This window comes from Rhinoraja longicauda, chromosome 13, assembly GCF_053455715.1.
Source record: "Rhinoraja longicauda isolate Sanriku21f chromosome 13, sRhiLon1.1, whole genome shotgun sequence".
Taxonomy (NCBI): Eukaryota; Metazoa; Chordata; class Chondrichthyes; order Rajiformes; family Arhynchobatidae; genus Rhinoraja; species Rhinoraja longicauda.
The window spans coordinates 26,565,957-26,584,226 of record NC_135965.1 but is presented as its reverse complement, the minus strand read 5'-3'; the positions used below and the strand labels follow the sequence as shown (position 1 = coordinate 26,584,226).

Here is an 18,270-nt window from a genome sequence, read left to right as displayed (position 1 = left end):
AGTGAACAACGAGAGAATAGATTTCAAATTCCAGCTGAGTTGTGATTTGTAGTAAATATATAAATGAAAATGCAGTAAGAATGGAGTCACCACTTCGGTGCTAAACAAAAGACTGAATTTAGAGTTAGCAACTATTATTTTGTGCACCTCACGTTAAATTTTGCTGACTTAGATTTATGCTCACCGCAAGCTCTGAGGAATTATTGACTTTTACTAATCATGATCCCGAGGCAGAAAGCGCCTTACTAGAGTGGAAATGGTTTCAAGTCCACAGGTCCATCCTTCCGACCACTGAGAAGGAAGTAGACAGACGATGTTTTGGCCTGAACCCTTCTTCAGACTGTCTGAAATGTCATGTGTCCATTCCCTCTGCAGATGCTGCCTGACTCACTGAGTTCCTCTTGCACTTTGTGTTTTGTTCAAGATTCCGGGATCTGCAGTGTCTTGTGTCCCCATCCTTCTAATCTTTTCACTTGTTTCATGATCCGACCACTTTTTTGGCTCAGGATCTTTAGCTCAATGTTCTTTTTCACGACCTGATCTTTAATAAAGGAACCATGCAGTGGTGTTAAACAGTATGAATGCAGAGAACTGATTAGTTTGCATGCACCAGAGGCAGATGGGGTAGCGTCATCGGGAAATAATACGGTGCTGTCAATCAGCAATCTTTCAGTAGCTGTGTTCTTACTAACTTCAGACTGCGGAGTCCACTGTTGATCTGGGACTTTACACCTATTGGGTTCACTTGTCACTGAGAGAGCAGGAGAAGTGGCAAATTCACCCAGCACAGGAATCCTCTCAAACACATGTTTGCTTTCCACTATTCCGGAATTGGGCTTCAGGAGCTCATCCAATGGTTCATGAAGGATATAAACACTTTGCTGATTAGCTGGAGTTGACTGTATTTTGGGTGTATCCTGGCAGTGACAGTGTTGATCTTCTACTATATTCTTATGTTCCAAGAAGTGGAAGATGGATGGAATAGCGTTAACTTTGAGCCGTTGATGCTGGTCTTCATGACGCTTTTGAAAGCAGTCCTTGGTGAAGTGAGCACTGCACAAAAAGGAAAACTTGGTTGGTTTCCAGTCAGTTCGCCCAACAGCATTAACCCACTTTGATAAACGTTTGGTGTCCTTCAAAGGGAATCTGGCAAATAAATCAGAGAGGCACATACGAATATAGTGTTTTAAATTCCAGTACCAGCTTGATTATAAATGTTCAGGGGTATCACGATAGCAAACAATACTAAAATAGTTATATAGTACTAAATTCTGCTTTATTTTAAGATTAGGTTTCGGCTTGTGGCATAGTGGGTTGTGGAGTTATCCAGTTGAGATATTTTAAGATAATTTAAAAAACATATTTGGGTTGACAGCCAAAGCGACATTAAAACTTAAAATTAGAGCTGAGCCATTCAAGGATAACAGCAGGAAGCGCTTCTTCAAATACAGGGCAGTAAAAATCTGAAAACCACAAATCTGATCTGCGTATGTTCTGTTATTTTACAGAAGAAAATGTCAACGTGTAAATTTCTCAGTCTCTTCATTTGAAGACACTCTAAAAGTTGTTGATAAACTTACATGCTCAAATATTTTATATGGGATACAGTTTAGGTTAATGGGGAAAAGGGCAATATGGACCTTGGATCGTCTACCCACCTGTGAAAAGAGATGGATTTATCAACTTTCCCCTGCCTGTTGGTACAGGAATATGCTGAACAAGATATGACCATTGCGCAGAGCAATGTAAGGAAATGTACTCAACGCAACTCAATCCAGGGCCAATATGCAATAGCAGTCTCCGTACAAGATGGTGGCACCTCTCCTTCAACCGGTTATTGCCGCCGCAGAGCAAGTTGCCGGACTCTGTTTCACGTCAACTTTAAAGTTAAAGAGATGTCAGCATGTGTGAATGAAACTAATTCCTAATTGATGTAGTTTGCAGCAGACACGCAAACTGAACCGCAATGCTGCCGCCTCCCGCACGGCGCACGGTGCACTTCCGGTGTGCCACAGCCCCGCCCCCTGGCGGCGAGAGCGAGCGGCGCAAGCGCGTGCCCGTCGGGGCGGGGGCGGGGCCGGGCGGCGGCGGGGCGGGGCCGTGTGGCGGCGGGGCGGGGTCGGGCGGCGGCGCCACCGCTTGGATTGGCCTGAAGCAGCTGTCACCGCGTTGCCGGGCGGTGCCCAGTGTGGTGGGAGAGGAGTGTACACAATGGATGCAGGTAGGCCCGGGATCCTGCTGCTCCGCTTTCTCAGGGTAACTGGGAGAAGGGCAGCCACGGATACAGCTCTGTTGCTGAGCATCATCCAGTGCGCTATCCCCCGTGTCTTTGGCCTGAGACTAAACTTGGGCCTGACGGCTGTCTGCTGCGTTCATGTCGGCGGCGGGGCCGCACCCGGTCCGCGGCTGTCCCATCTAATTCTCACCCTGCCAAAGTCCCTGACTGTCCTGTCAGCCGACGCCCGCAGGACGTTAGGTGCAACGTGTCCGACCGCACTGTGAGAGCCGGGCGTTGCTATGCGTGTCGTTCTCAGGAACCCGCTCACTGTGCAACCCATTGTATGGAACTATACCATCCCGACTCCTGCCTGTCTCGGTCATCATTCATCAATCTATTGTTCCACTTTCCAACTTGGCCATTGCCAATTCTTGGTCAAAGATTGTTCTTTGCGCTCTGTACACCGGTACTTTAAATGTACATTGCGTTACCGTGTTATTGTTGAAGACTCTCCTATAGTAGGTTTCATTCTCGGATTCAATTGAAGTGGCTGTGGCGTACCCTGTTATTTAATGCAAAGTGTCAGTCTCAGTTTAAATTGCACAATATTTATCTTTGCCTTATATGTCGAGTTCCTGCGGAAACTTACCGCGTGGCAGGATAGCACGTATGATTCCTTGTATAATGTTACTTATCTCATTCTCACGGATTTGTTCATCTGAGCCCATGTGTTGTTACTTGGAGGTGAGAAGGAAAGAACAGTCCACTGGTCACCTTGGACTGTTTTTTAGCACGATGGTGAAGGCTCAGAATCTGCTGCGAAAAGGGCATTTCAGGAAGAAAATAAAAATAGCACACAAATAAAGCTGTCTAATATAAAACAAAACATTTAAACATTTTACTGATGGTATTTTTGTTATACAGAATCTTTCCCGAGATGTCTAATGTGCACGAAATAAAATGTGCTCTTGGTTCTCTGAAAATGTCTTTACTCTTCGTGATCTATGTCACACTGACAAGCCAATTAGTGGCCGTCCCTTGTTACCGCAAGGACGTTGAGTCAACTGTACCAACTGGATCCTTGCATTTCCACTTTTGTGCAAATTCTCTGGGGTGTCCTTTTATAGAATGCTATAAAAATGAAATTTGTGAGTAGATTTTTTTGTATCAGTCCCTGCAAGATACCCTGAAGGCAGTGCCTGCTTTTGTAATGTACTTGGTTTGTATTCTGGAAACAAAATACTGCAGCTGCTGAAAATATTTAGGGTCTGGAGGAAGAGAGTTAATATTTCAGATGAATTAATTTTCATTAGAAATCAGTTGTCTGAATCACTATGAAATTAAACCGATGACCCCTCCTGCAAACTACCAGTGCATTTTTAACTGCCCAATTGTCTTGTCCTACAAAGTAGGTTGCTTCCATTCATAGCTTCATGTTTGAATATCTCTGGTCCAGTTCTTGTCATGGTGTAGCAAAGAAACAGTTTTAACAAAATTAAGCAGGAGGCTTCTGATCATGTGGTTATTCCTCCTTTATTCATTTGCAACCGTTCGGGATGATTGGCAACCCCCTCCATCATTTTGATTAGATTTTGCAGAATTTCTAATATACTGGCCTGATTCTATTTTTATTTATCCATTCATACCCAGAAAATCTCCTAAAATGGCTTCTCTCCCCACCTTGGCATTTATTCCAGACCTTCCACAACAATCTAGTCATGCCTCTTTTTCTAATCTATTTGTCCTTCAGCCACAGCATCTAAATTCAACGTTCTTGGGCTGAAAGTAACTTGTATGAGTCAAGAGCCAAGAGTATTTTATTGTCATATATCCCAGATAGAACAATGAAATTCTTACTTGCTGCAACACAACAGAATACGTAAACATCGTACACTGTAAACAATATGATAAACGAGAGAGAAAAACAAACAAATATATATATATATATATATATATACACATACACACATAATCAAAAAACAAACAATAGTAGTGCAATAATAATAATAATAATAATAATAATAATAGTCTATTGTAGTTCAGAGCTTGTTTGAGGTTGTAGTGTTTAATAGCCAGATGGTTGTCGGGAAGAAGCTGTTCCTAAACCTGGACTTTTCAGTTTTCAGGCTCCTGTACCTTCTTCCCGATGGCAGGAGTGAAATGAGTGTGTGGCCAGGATGGTGTGGGTTTCTGATGATGCTGACTGCCTTTTTGAGGCAGCGACTTCGATAAATCCCTTCGATGGTGGGGTGGTCAGAGCCGGTGATAGACTGGGCAGTGTTCACAACTTTTTGCAGTCTTTTCCGCTGATAGGCGTTCAAGTTGCCGAACCAGGCCAAGATCAGACCTCCCAACCCTTCCGAATTTGGCGGAAAGTTTCCGCTTTCTTATTTCAATATCCGCCATTCCGATTTCGCCTCACAATTTTCCACAAAACACATGCCTCGCCGCTCGCCCTGCCCCTCGCGGCTAGCCTGGCCTCACATCGTCGCTCGCCGCTGGCCTGGCCTCGCTGCTGGCCTGGCCTCACCTCACTGCTCGCCCCTGGCCTCGCCGCTGGCCTGGCTGATCACCCCTGGCTTCGCCGCTGGCCTCGCCTCGCTGCATAGCGTGAGGCCCGTTGATGTTGAGAGGGGATGGGGTGGGTGAATGGGGGGGGTGTTGTGGTGCGGAGGAGGGGGGCAGAGAGGGGGGAATTGGGGTCGGGGGGGTGGGGAGGCGGGGAGGCGGAGGAAGGGAGTGGGGGAGGGGAGTGGGGTGGGGAGGAGGGGAGTGAGGTGGGGAGGAGGGGAGTGAGGTGGGGAGGGGGAGTGGGGAGAGGAGAGTAGGAGGAGTGGGGGTGGGGGGAAGGGTAGTGACGGGGGGGTGGAGGGGACATGGACCATTGTAATTTGCTGTTGAATACCACTGGAGCAAGTATGTCTTCAATGAAATTAGGTATGTGCAGTTTTAAATGAAACTCTTTCTTCATAACTTAGTCATACATTTTATGACCATTGTTCTTTTATTCAATACCAAGAGAATTGGGATGTGTAAGGAAAAAGCAAAATAGAAAAAACAAAACAAAATAATTTTTTCTTTGTGCTGTAAAAAGTATTTCTGTTCACTAACCTTTCTATAAATAACAGAATATACCTATAATAGGCTTGACATTGTACATGTAGTCCAAGAACTACAGACTGTTAGAAATAATAGTCATTTTTCACACATGAATGTAGTGCAACCCGTATGCGCATTTGGCGAGCATACTTATTTTTTGCTGAAAAGTTGCATTACGCTCCCTATTATGAATTTTGATGTAAAATTCTGAATTTTGGACATCAAAATTATGAATTTGTAAAATCAAATGTTGGGTTGTCTGCAAGATGCAATCAGTCAATATGCTCTCTACTGTACACCTGTAGAAGTTCAAGAGAATCCTCTCTGACATTCTGAATCTCCGTAATCTTCTCAGGAAGTAGAGGCGTTGATGTGCTTTTTTTATAATTGCATCAGTGTGCTGGGTCCAGGAAAGATCTTTGGGAAATTGCACGCCAAGGAATTTAACGTTTTTGGCTCTCTCCACCATAGTCCCGTGGATATAAACAGGATTGTGGGTCCTCATCCTTCCTCTTCCAAAGTCCACAATCAGTTCATTGGTTTTACTGATATTGAGAGCCAGGCTGTTGAGCTGGCACCATTTGGTCAATCGGTCAATCTCACTTCTATACTCTGACTCATCGCCATCTGTAATTCGCCCAACAACGGTGGTGTCATCGGCGAACTATGTAGAATTTTTACTGATACGATCATATGTCAAACGTAGCTTTGACCACTTTCTTACTGGTATGCTGTACGGGCTTAAGGGCTTACCTCCACCCCATCCTTTTCTGTAGACATGCTGTTGATGTCCCACATCAGCACTCCACCACAACGTTAGTGCCTTTCAACATCTCCACTCACTTTAGCTTGTCAAATACCTGCTTTGATTCCTGTTTGAGGCACAGTTTCCTGCAGTTAAATATTGCAGTTGCCTGAGAGTGACAGTCGGTGCCACCTTTGATCCTGTGATGAGGATTTTTCTCTGGAACCTCTGCATTACAAAAATCACATGTTGCTACTTCTGTCATTTGACTTAAGCCATTTGTTGCTGAAACCTTTGTTAGTCCACACTTGAGTATTCCAGTAAAAAAATTAAATACTTCAGCTACTCAACAGGTCAGGCTGCAGACCCTTATTCAAACTCAGAAAGTGGGGAACAATAATTAGGTTTAGTTTGCAAAGAGGATGGAGGAGAAGACAGCACAAAGGAAATATCTCTGATAGGGTGCCAGGATTGCTATGATGATAGATTAATAAGGAGAGGGAGAGAAAAAAAACCAGACATGGAGACATGTAAATGCTGTGAAATATGGGTCGCAGTTATAGAAATTGCCTAGCAGATCAAACAGTAGTTAGGCCTCATGCCGAAAGACATTTAGTTAATGTGCAAGAGGTTGCATGTTACAATGCACAGGCAGGAAATACAACATCCTACAAAGAATAACTTGGCTACGTCTTACTGATTTTGAATAGTTTAGCTTTTAGAAATGATCACTCACCAATGCATACTGTCAGGGTACTTTGCAATTGGTCATAACGACAAAGAAAGAAAATCCAACCAAAGGCAATGGGGAGGTTGGGGAGGTGAAGGTGACCAGCTTTTGTCAATACTGGGTTCAGGATCCTAATATCTGTCACTTTGGTTCTGAACTTTGGAATTTTTCATTAACTCCTGGCAAAAGACTTACTGAATTGCAGCTGGGCTTGTACTAGTTTCATTCATAAGCAGTTGCGTAGAATATATTTCATGTTAATATGTGTGTGTGATAGTACCATGTGCAACACCTATGTAGCTGACTCCACCGTGACCTCTACTCTGACCTCTACCGTGCCAAGGCCAGGTCCCTACTGTCGAACACCACCTCATATCTACCCCTTGACCATGACCTCATAGACCAACATGAGGCCACCATTTTCCAGACCATTATAGATCTGATCACCTATGACCATCTCCCCTCCACAATCTCCAACCTTAGAGATCCCAGTCCCGTACTGCCCGTTTCTATCTCATTCACAAAAAACAGAAACAGGACTGACCCTTTCTGTCTGCTCCTGTCTCACAGAACTCATCTCCAAATACCTCTATTCTATCTCATCCTCCTTCCACTCCCGCAACCAAACCCTTCCAACTGACATTCGAGACACCTCACTTGCTCTTTAACACTTCACTAACTTTCCGTTCTTAGGCCCTCATTGCCTCATCTTTACCATGAACTCCTAATCCCTTTACATCATTCCCCACCAGGAAGGTCTCGGGGGCCCTCGGTTCTTCCATGCACAGAGATTAAATCAGTTCCCCTCTACTAACTCTCTCCTCCACCTCACGGAACATGGCCACACCCTCAAACAACTTCTCTTTTGACTCCTCTCACTTTCTTCATCAAAGGTGTAGCCATGTGTACTCACACGGGCCCCAGCTGTGCCATTTTATTGGTTATGTCAAACTCTCCATGTTCCAAACATACACTGACTTTCGGACTTTATCTAAATCAACAATTTTAGTTAACTTTCTCTGTTTGCTTCAGATTAGGCCATTTCTTCTCTCGGCCACCTGTAGAATTGAAATAGAAGTTCCAGTAACCATTGCTACAAGCTGCCAGATTGATATGGTCAACTCTCAAATGTCTTGAGAGCCATTCAATTCAAGCAAAATCATGTAGGGGAAATAAATTTTGACCTTAAATAAATAAAAAGAAGGTTGACACAAAATGCTGGAGTAACTCAGCGGGACAGGCAGCATCTCTGGAGAGAAGGAATGGGTGATGTTTTGGGTCGAGCCCCATTTTCAGAAAAAGAAACTGATATTCAATCGTCAATTTTAAATTTGCATGATATAACGGTGTAGACATACAGATTAGCATCTAGAAAGTGAGGGCATTCTAAACTTGGTAACTTCACCTCAGGAACAGTTCCCAATCTGTCCATGTGATTTAACAATCGACAGAATTAAAAATCTCAGGATGATCCCACACAGATTAGAGTATGATAATTCAACAACTTCCTCCTTGCGTTTGATGGAATATCGTCTAGATGCCTGGTGGACAGTGTTGCAAATGCCTATTTGTATGACTGTCTGTACTGAATTGGCCATCTAGCATTATCAAGCTCTGGTTCAGAATAGGGTCACTGTAGAACTCTGCTACCTGTTTCGTACATACACTTAGTCAACTTCACTGCAGAGGGTAGAATTGTGGTAATGGAAAAAGCAGACAGTTCCATCACTTTTATGCAGCTGTATCTTTCTTGGTTACCAAAGGACTTTTAGGTTAGTTTAGACTTCTTTTTAGAAATACAGTGTGGAACAGGCCCTTTGGCCCACCGAGTTCACACTGACCATCAAATCACCTGTTCACATTAGTTCTATGTTATTCCACTTTCTCATCCACTCCCTACAATTTGTAGCGTCCAACTAACCTACAATCCATAAATGTTTAGGATGTGGGAGGAAACCAAAATATTTGGAGGAAACCCATGTGGTCACAGGATGTGCATGCAAACTCCACACACAGCAACCAAGGTTGTGATTGAACCCGGGTCTCTGGCACTGTGATACAGCAGGTCTACCAGCTGCACCATACACAGTGCTGCTGCCTTTTATGCTACAATCTGTAGTCTGAGAGCAGTCTACAGTGCATGAATTATGCTTGATCTAATGGAGTAACTCATTTAATACCATTTCCACTGAACAACAGCGGGAGAGAACGACTCTAGTATATCACATTGCTAGATGCACAGAGTGTACGTTTGGATTTGACCATTTGGTCAATAGCCAACACAAACAGAAAATGATTCAGTGCACATTAGAGTCCAGATGATCAATGTTTTGATTAGTGCCCACTTCATTCAGTTTTCTGTGCCACTGTTATTTAGAAAGACTTTAAGGATGACTCGTTTGACTGTGGCTAGTTTTAGCCAAGGCTCTTCATACTATTTTATATGCCATGTATTGGGCAGTGAATAACAAAGCCCTTGCAACACCAAGGATGCTTACACCGATTACCAGTAGTATCTTGAAAGAGTATTTTCTCTCATCTAGAAATGGAGCAAAAAAAATATGGTCTTGGCAATGTTGCACATCACCCAAGAAAAAATTAAACAAAAGATATCAATTAAACCTATACAGATAGGACTAACTCACAGAGCACTTGAACAAGACCCTGACACGAAACTTATTCCATCAAAGGAGTGGTCAAAACACTCGCTGCCTTGTGCATTACCTGGACTACCATCAATGCTTATCATTTGCTCTGGTTTATTCTTCAGAAGATTGACCTCTGAACCAATGTAAAAGCACAGTCAATTTTTTATTCAGTACTGGTTAGTCCTGTTAGTTTTTGTGTTTCCTTGTGGTGAGTGTGTCTTGACTCCTATTTTGCAGTTCCGAATGGAAGAAATTAGCGGCTGGTTGATGGGACTTAATAGAAACTACCAGAAGTACAAGAATGTCTTGCATAATTAGTACTGGATCCTTCTGTCCTATTGAAAGTAATTTTCACAGTGTTTTTGGCACTTAGATGGTTCTGATCCACGATTATACTTAGATCTGCTTCTTGCGTTTGAGGCAGCAGAAATTATGAAACGCCCTCCAGGCGCTGTAGCCAGTGCAATGCCCTGTTGTCAAGGGCCGTGAGGTCTACCCCTCCACCAGGGGGACGGACGACAGTGCAGTCGAAAATGTCGTGCTGCGCTGTTTGCTGGTCTGCTCCACACACGCAGGTTTCTGATGGACACAACCCCCAACTAATGCATGTTGGCATTGAACCGGCCGACCCCTGTGCGGAGCCGGTTCAGGGCGACCCACTCTTTGCGGGGCGTGTCTGAGCCGGGTGGGGCTGTGGTGTTCGGTGCGACAGTGAATTGAGGAGGTCGCAAACTCCGTTCCCAGCTGGTTCTCCATGCTCCTAGTATGTTGAAATCGGAGCCACAGAGGGTCGCTGCATGACGGGAGAAAGGGTAACGAGATGACAGGCGTTGAGGTCCCAGTTGCTGTGAATCCTGGGCGAGGTGGTGCAAAGGATGTTTGGCGTCCGAGGGGGCCTTGCACACCAGCCAATGAGTGAAGAACTCTCTGCGAAGCTTGGCGGGTGCGATACCTGCGAGCACCGGCAGGGGATCCATCGGAGTAGTGCTTAGGCAGCCAGTGATGATCCGCATGGTGTCATTCAGGGTGGCGTCTAGTTTGCTGGTATGAGTGCTGTGGCACCATGCTAGGGCGGCGTACTCAGCGGCGCTGTACACGAGTGCAAGAGCACTGGTTCGAAGAGTAGATGTCCTGGCGCCCCATGACGATCCGGCCAAGCAACGCAAGAGGTTGTTCCATGCCGAGACTTTAGCACGGAGAGCTTCAAGGTGTTACTTGTAGGTCAGCTGTCGATCTCGTTTCACCCCGAGGTATGTAGGAAATGGGTTGTAGGGTAGGGGTGACCCATTGAGGGTGACGGTTAGCTGGCGTTGAGCTTCCTTGTTGTTGAGGTGAAAGGCCGTTGTGGTGGTTTTTGCCATACTCAGTTTTAGTCTCCAGGTCTTAAGGTAGCCCGCAATAAGTTCCATATCCGCCGAGAGCACATCCTCAACATTTGACCAACTCTTGTCCGAGTGCAGTAGGGCCATGTCATCTGCGTATCCATACTGGCGCGAGGTCGTGCGTGGCAGATCGCTGATATAGAGATTGGAGGGCATAGGGGCCAGTACCGAGCCTTGGGGGACTCCGTTTCTTAGGCGTCGCAGTCGGCTAGATTGTCCGTTGCTGGTCTTGAGTACAAAACTGTAGTTGGCAAGGATGTTGGCAAGGAACCGCACTAAATGACGGTCAGGTATGGTTCGGAGGAGCTTCAAGATCAAGCCCTGGTGCCACACAGTATCATGAGCGGCGGTGAGGTCCACCAGTGTGATGCCCGTGTATACTTAGATAAGTAGGTTTAAAAACAAATTTCTCGAGGATCAAAACTCCAGGGTCTGCCTGAGAAAAAGGCTATTCACCTAATCTGTGCCGCGCATGATTTTATGTATCTCTACAAGGTCACCCACCAGCCTCTTGTGCTCAGGTTAAAAAGCGGTTAAAGCCGTTAGCAAACAGGAATTCCAGCAGGCCTGAGCAGATAGAGGGCAAGTCTTTGGCAAAACATTTGTCTATTTCACTTGGGTAGCCTAAAACGAAAAGATATGAGCATTGAATTCTCCAATTTCAAGTAATAACCCCTTGTCCCTCATTCTGTCTCCTGCCCTGGGGTGCATGCATTTCTCCAACCATCTCCCACCACCTTAGGCACTCTGCTCCTTTCCCCTCCTCCAATCATCTCCCATCACCAAGTCCCATAGTTTCCTTTTCACCCCCTCTTTCCCCTCCCCCTATCTCCTTCCACCCTTATTTCTCCCCCTATCTCCTTCCACCCTTATTGAGCTTAGGTTCATCCTGTTTCCATTGATTATCCTTGAGATGTTTCTGCAAGTTGATTGGAGTCCACCAGTGGTAAATTAAATTGATTGGACATGATTTGGAAAGGCACACACCTGTCTATATAAGGTCCCACGGTTGACAGTGCATGTCAAAGCAAAAACCAAGCCGTGAAGATGAAGTAATTGTCTGTAGACCTCCGAGACAGGATTGTGTCGAGACACAGATCTGGGGAAGTATAAAACAATTTCTGCAGCATTGCAGGTTCCGAAGAGCACAGTGGCCTCTGTCATTCTTAAATGGAAGAACTTTGGAATCGCCAGGACTCTTCACAGAGCTGGCCGCCAGGCCAAACTGAGCAATCAGGGGAGAAGGGCTTTGGTCAGGGAGGTGACCAAGAACCCGATGGTCACTCTGACAGAACTCCAGAGTTCCTCCGTGAAGATGGGAGAACCTTCCAGAAGGACAACTATATCTGCAGCACCCCACCAATCAGGCCTTTATGGTAGAGTGGCCAGACGGAAGCCACTCCTCAGTAAAAGGCACATGACAGCCCGCTTGGAGTTTGCCAAAAGGCACCTAAAGGACTCTTGGACCATGAGAAACAAGATTCTCTGGTCTGATAAAACCAAGATTGAACTCTTTGGCCTGAATGCCAAGCGTCACGTCTGGAGGAGACCAGGCACCACTCATCACCTGGCCAATACCATACCTGCGGTGAAGTATGGTGGTGGCAGCATCATGCTGTGGGGATGATTTTTAGCAGCAAGAACTGGGAGACGAGTCATGATCGAGGGAAAGATGAATGGAGCAAAGTACAGAGAGATCCTTGATGAAAACCTGCTCCAGAGCATCGTGGACCTCAGACTGGGGCGGAGGTTCGCCTTCCAACAGGACAACGACCCAAAGCACACAGCCAAGGCAACGCTGGAGTGGCTTCGTGACAAATCTGTGAATGTCCTTGAGTGGCCCAGCCAGAGCCCAGACTTGAACCCGATCGAACATCTCTGGAGGGACCTGAAAATAGCTGTGCATCGACGCTCCCCATCCAACCTGACAAAGCTTGAGAGGATCTGCAGAGAAGAATGGAGGAAATTACCCAAATACAGGTATGCCAAGCTTGTAGAAGACTTGAGGCTATAATTGCTGCCAAAGGTGCATCGACAAAGTACTGAGTAAAGGATCTGAATACTTATGTAAATGTAATATTTCAGTTATTTCTTTTTAATTACTTTCCAAAAATTTCTAAACACCTGTTTTCGATTTTTTATTATGGGGTCTTGTGTGTAGATTGATGATAAAAAAAAAGAATTTAATCCATTTTAAAATAAGGCTGTAAAGTAACAAAATGTGGAAAAGGTGAAGGGGTCTGAATACTTTCTGAATGCACTATATACAATACAGAATTCTGTAGCTCGTGGAACTTGGTGTGAGCATCCACCTCTGCATCTGGATCCTCGACTTCCTGACCAACTGACCACAATCAGTGAGGATAAGTAACAAATCATCCTCTAGGATAATTCTTAACACTGGTGCCCCGCAAGGATGCATTCTCAGCCCCCTTCTTTACTCCTTATACACTCATGACTGCAACCAAATACCAATCCAACTCAATTTACAAGTTCGCAGACAACATCACCATAAAAGGCTAGATATGAAATAACAATAAGCCGTGGTACAGACAGATTGAGAACCGTGTAACCTGGTGCCACGAGTACAATCTCTCCCTCAATGTCAGCAAGACAAAGGAGATTGTGATTGACTTCAGGAAGCGACGCAGTACACACACCCTAGTATACATTGATGGCGCCAAAGTAGAGATGGTCGAAAGCTTCATGTTCCTAGGAATAAATATCACCAGCAATTTGTCCTGGATCAGCCACATCGAAGTAATGGCGAATAAACCATATCAACGCCTCTACCTCCTTAGAAGGCTTAGGAAGTCCGCCCCATCAACCCTGATCACCATCTATGGATGTGCCGTAGAAAGCATTTTATCGGGATGCATTACAGCCTAGTTTAAGAACAGTTCCATCCAAGACAGCTAGAAATTTCAGAGTTGTGGATGTAGCACAGATCATCATGCATACCAATTTCCCTTCCAACGGTAGAACAGCAATGGCAGGTATTCCTGGGAATAATGCAGAGGTTGCAGGATCAATTTATCCCAAAGAGGCGGAAAGACTCTAAGGGGAGTAAGAGACACCTGTGGCTGACAAGGGAAGTCAAGGACAGCATAAAAATTAAGGAGAGGAAGTATAACATAGCAAAGAAGAGTGGGAAGACAGAGGATAGGCTTTAAACTAAGTAGTGGGGGGGAGGGGGTTAACAAATTGTGAATATGAAGATGAGGTTAAAGGGAATACAAGAGATATTGCAGAAGACTCTCAGAAGAATGGGAACAGAAGTTCTAGAGGGGAAAAGAGATTAAGGGCAGGGCCATTTGTGACCGATGTGAGAGGGGAGGTAAATACAGAAGTTAAAGTGTTGTACTTAAATGCGCGTAGTATAAAAAATAAAGTGGATGAGCTTGAGGCTCAGTTAGTCATGGGCAAGTATGATGATGTAGGGATCACTGAGACATGGCTACAAGAGGACCAGGGCTGGGAATTGAATATTCAGGGGTACACAACTTATAGAAAAGACAGACAGGTGGGCAGAGGGGGTGGGGTTGCTCTGCTGGTAAGGAATGATATTCATTCCCTTGCAAGGGGTGACATAGAATCAGGAGATGTTGAATCAGTATGGATAGAAATGAGGAATTGTAAGGGTAAAAAGACCCTAATGGGAGTTATCAATAGGCCCCCAAACAGTAGCCTCGACATAGGGTGCAAGTTGAATCAGGAGATAAAATTGGCGTGTCACAAATGTAATGCTACGGTGGTTATGGGAGATTTCAACATGCAGGTAGACTGGGAAAATCAGGTTGGAAATGGACCCCAGGAAAGAGAGTTTGTAGAGTGCCTTCGAGATGGATTCTTAGAACAGCTTGTATTGGAGCCTATCAGGGAGAAGGCAATTCTGGATTTAGTGTTGTGTAATGATCCTGATCTGATAAGGGGACTAGAGGTAAAAGAGCCATTAGGAGGCAGTGATCACAACATGATAAGTTTTACTCTGCAAATGGAAAGGCAGAAGGGAAAATCGGAAGTGTCGGTATTACAGTATAGCAAAGGGGATTGCAGAGGCATGAGGCAGGATCTGGCCAAAATTGACTGGAAGGAGGCCCTAGCAGGGAAGACGGTAGAACAGCAATGGCAGGTATTCCTGGGAATAATGCAGAGGTTGCAGGATCAATTTATCCCAAAGAGGCGGAAAGACTCTAAGGGGAGTAAGAGACACCTGTGGCTGACAAGGGAAGTCAAGGACAGCATAAAAATTAAGGAGAGGAAGTATAACATAGCAAAGAAGAGTGGGAAGACAGAGGATTGGTACTCTTTTAAAGAGCAACAAAAGTTAACTAAAAAGGCAATACGGGGAGAAAAGATGAGGTACGAGGGTAAACTAGCCAATAATATAAAGGAGGATAGCAAAAGTTTTTTTAGGTACGTGAAGAGGAAAAAAATAGTCAAGGCAAATGTGGGTCCCTTGAAGACAGAAGCAGGGGAATTTATTATGGGGAACAAAGAAATGGCAGACGAGTTAAACCGTTACTTTGGATCTGTCTTCACTGAGGAAGATACACACAATCTCCCAAATGTTCTAGGGGCCGGAGAACCTAGGGTGATGGAGGAACTGAAGGAAATCCACATTAGGCAGGGAATGGTTTTGGGTAGACTGATGGGACTGAAGGCTGATAAATCCCCAGGGCCTGATGGTCTGCATCCCAGGGTACTTAAGGAGGTGGCTGTAGAAATAGTGGAAGCATTGGAGATAATTTTTCAATGTTCTATAGATTCAGGATCAGTTCCTGTGGATTGGAGGATAGCAAATGTTATCCCACTTTTTAAGAAAGGAGGGAGAGAGAAAACGGGTAATTATAGACCAGTTAGTCTGACATCAGTGGTGGGGAAGATGCTGGAGTCAATTATAAAAGACGAAATTGCTGAGCATTTGGATAGCAGTAACAGGATCGTTCCGAGTCAGCATGGATTTACGAAGGGGAAATCATGTTTGACAAATCTACTGGAATTTTTTGAGGATGTAACTAGGAAAATTGACAGGGGAGAGTCAGTGGATGTGGTGTACCTCGACTTTCAGAAAGCCTTCGACAAGGTCCCACATAGGAGATTAGTGGGCAAAATTAGGGCACATGGTATTGGGGGTAGGGTACTGACATGGATAGAAAATTGGTTGACAGACAGAAAGCAAAGAGTGGGGATAAATGGGTCCCTTTCGGAATGGCAGGCAGTGACCAGTGGGGTACCGCAATGTTCGGTGCTGGGACCCCAGCTATTTACGATATACATTAATGACTTAGATGAAGGGATTAAAAGTACCATTAGCAAATTTGCAGATGATACTAAGCTGGGGGGTAGTGTGAATTGTGAGGAAGATGCAATAAGGCTGCAGGGTGACTTGGACAGGTTGTGTGAGTGGGCGGATACATGGCAGATGCAGTTTAATGTAGATAAGTGTGAGGTTATTCACTTTGGAAGTAAGAATAGAAAGGCAGATTATTATCTGAATGGTGTCAAGTTAGGAAGAGGGGATGTTCAACGAGATCTGGGTGTCCTAGTGCATCAGTCACTGAAAGGAAGCATGCAGGTACAGCAGGCAGTGAAGAAAGCCAATGGAATGTTGGCCTTCATAACAAGAGGAGTTGAGTATAGGAGCAAAGAGGTCCTTCTACAGTTGTACCGGGCCCTGGTGAGACCGCACCTGGAGTACTGTGTGCAGTTTTGGTCTCCAGATTTGAGGAAGGATATTCTTGCTATTGAGGGCGTGCAGCGTAGGTTCACTAGGTTAATTCCCGGAATGGCGGGACTGTCGTATGTTGAAAGGCTGGAGCAATTAGGCTTGTATACACTGGAATTTAGAAGGATGAGGGGGGATCTTATTGAAACATATAAGATAATTAGGGGATTGGACACATTAGAGGCAGGAAACATGTTCCCAATGTTGGGGGAAGTCCAGAACAAGGGGCCACAGTTTAAGAATAAGGGGTAGGCCATTTAGAACGGAGATGAGGAAGAACTTTTTCAGTCAGAGAGTGGTGAAGGTGTGGAATTCTCTGCCTCAGAAGGCAGTGGAGGCCAGTTCGTTGGATGCTTTCAAGAGAGAGCTGGATAGAGCTCTTAAGGATAGCGGAGTGAGGGGGTATGGGGAGAAGGCAGGAACGGGGTACTGATTGAGAGTGATCAGCCATGATCGCATTGAATGGCGGTGCTGGCTCGAAGGGCTGAATGGCCTACTCCTGCACCTATTGTCTATTGTCTATTGTCTATTGTCTATTGACACCATCTACACTTCACACTGCCTTGCATGGCTACCGGCATAATCCAGGACCAGTTTTACCCTGCTCACTGCCTCTACTTCCCTCTCCCATCAGACGAGAGGTACAGAGGTGTGAAAAAATATACCTTCAGACTCGGGGACAGTCCTCTCATCAGCTAGATTGTGGTCCTGACCTCTCATCTATCTTATTGGAGACATTTGAACCATCTTTAATGGATAGTGCACAGTCCGTTATCTGTGCAAGGTGGACGTTTTTTCACTGTACGTTGATACATTTGACAAAAATAAACTAAATTAAACACCTCCGCCCAAGACATTTTTAAATGCGAGTAAGTTCTTTATGATCTTGGACAATTCAGACAAAATTGTGAGAAAAAAAAATCCATATTTTGTTAAATGCAGAAATCTTTAACGTTTATTTTTGGAGCAAGGGACTGTCGATTTATGGATGTTAAATAAATTGAGGGACATGAGGATATTGGCAGTAAAATTATGTTCAGGTAGAAGATCAACATGATCGTGTGAAATATCCTACTCCTATTACTTATATGCAAAATGTTATCCTGTTAAGTATCCTGTTACGTCAAGAGTCTAGATTCAGTTTTGCACAGGCAATTTCTATGCGTTTTTTTAAAAAACTCCTGATTTTCAAATATGTGGCCTGATTTCCATTTCTGTTATAAACAAGACATTGATCTTAAAACCTTATGTTCTGCTATAACTTGCTTTCCAGAGAGCTCTGGCTTTGGCTGCCTGATATTTCCCTTGGCGGGTGTGTACCCAGGAAACATTCAAATCATCAAGGTTGTCTATAGTTTAATTCCAATTTTGCCTGACAGCTTTGCCCTTTAGGAGATGAATGATTCTGTGCTGTGAGATTCTTGTATAATGTGTAGTGAGCCGTAGTTCCCAAGAAACACATTATACCGAATGGTAAATATTTCTCTTCAGATTTGTGCTGATTCCAGTGGTTCGGGAGAGCATTACTGTGGACTTGTTCATTTTATAATGGTGTTTTGCACGAATGTCTTGCTTTTATTACATCGTTTTTTTTTCTTTTAACTGTCTTGCAGAGTTTTATGTGTAATTTATGTATAATTTATGTTTTTGTATATTCTCTGAGTATGAGCCTGTGATGCTGCTGCAAACAAGATTTTCATTGTACCTGTACCTCACTGTG

General features: G+C 44.5%; 2 protein-coding genes across 3 annotated transcripts in view; one reads left to right on the top strand and one right to left on the bottom strand.

Moving 5' to 3' along the window:
- Positions 1-31: 31 nt before the first annotated feature.
- On the bottom strand, positions 32-1,993 carry LOC144599187 (peroxynitrite isomerase THAP4-like). The gene is made up of 2 exons (XM_078409932.1): positions 1,659-1,993; positions 32-1,146 (listed from the first exon to the last, which is right to left on the bottom strand). Exons 1-2 carry the CDS (start codon positions 1,730-1,732, stop codon positions 420-422), a joined length of 801 nt encoding a protein of 266 aa, XP_078266058.1. The 5' UTR covers positions 1,733-1,993; the 3' UTR covers positions 32-419.
- Positions 1,994-2,109: 116 nt separating this feature from the next.
- atg4b (autophagy related 4B, cysteine peptidase) overlaps positions 2,110-18,270 on the top strand; it is a 51,109-nt gene continuing 34,948 nt past the window's right edge. For both annotated transcript variants that reach the window (XM_078410612.1, XM_078410611.1), the window contains exon 1: positions 2,110-2,221. In XM_078410612.1, the coding sequence (XP_078266738.1) occupies positions 2,212-2,221 (10 nt within the window). In that variant the 5' untranslated portion in view covers positions 2,110-2,211. The remainder of the gene's footprint in view (positions 2,222-18,270) is intronic.

Excerpts from the sequence above, each read along its gene's own strand:
- LOC144599187 (XM_078409932.1), bottom strand. The coding sequence starts at position 1,732 with ATGGTCATATCTTGTTCAGCATATTCCTGTACCAACAGGCAGGGGAAA. Across the intron at positions 1,147-1,658 it reads AAATCCATCTCTTTTCACAG|ATTCCCTTTGAAGGACACCA; the intron begins GTGGGTAGACGA and ends TTTATTTGCCAG.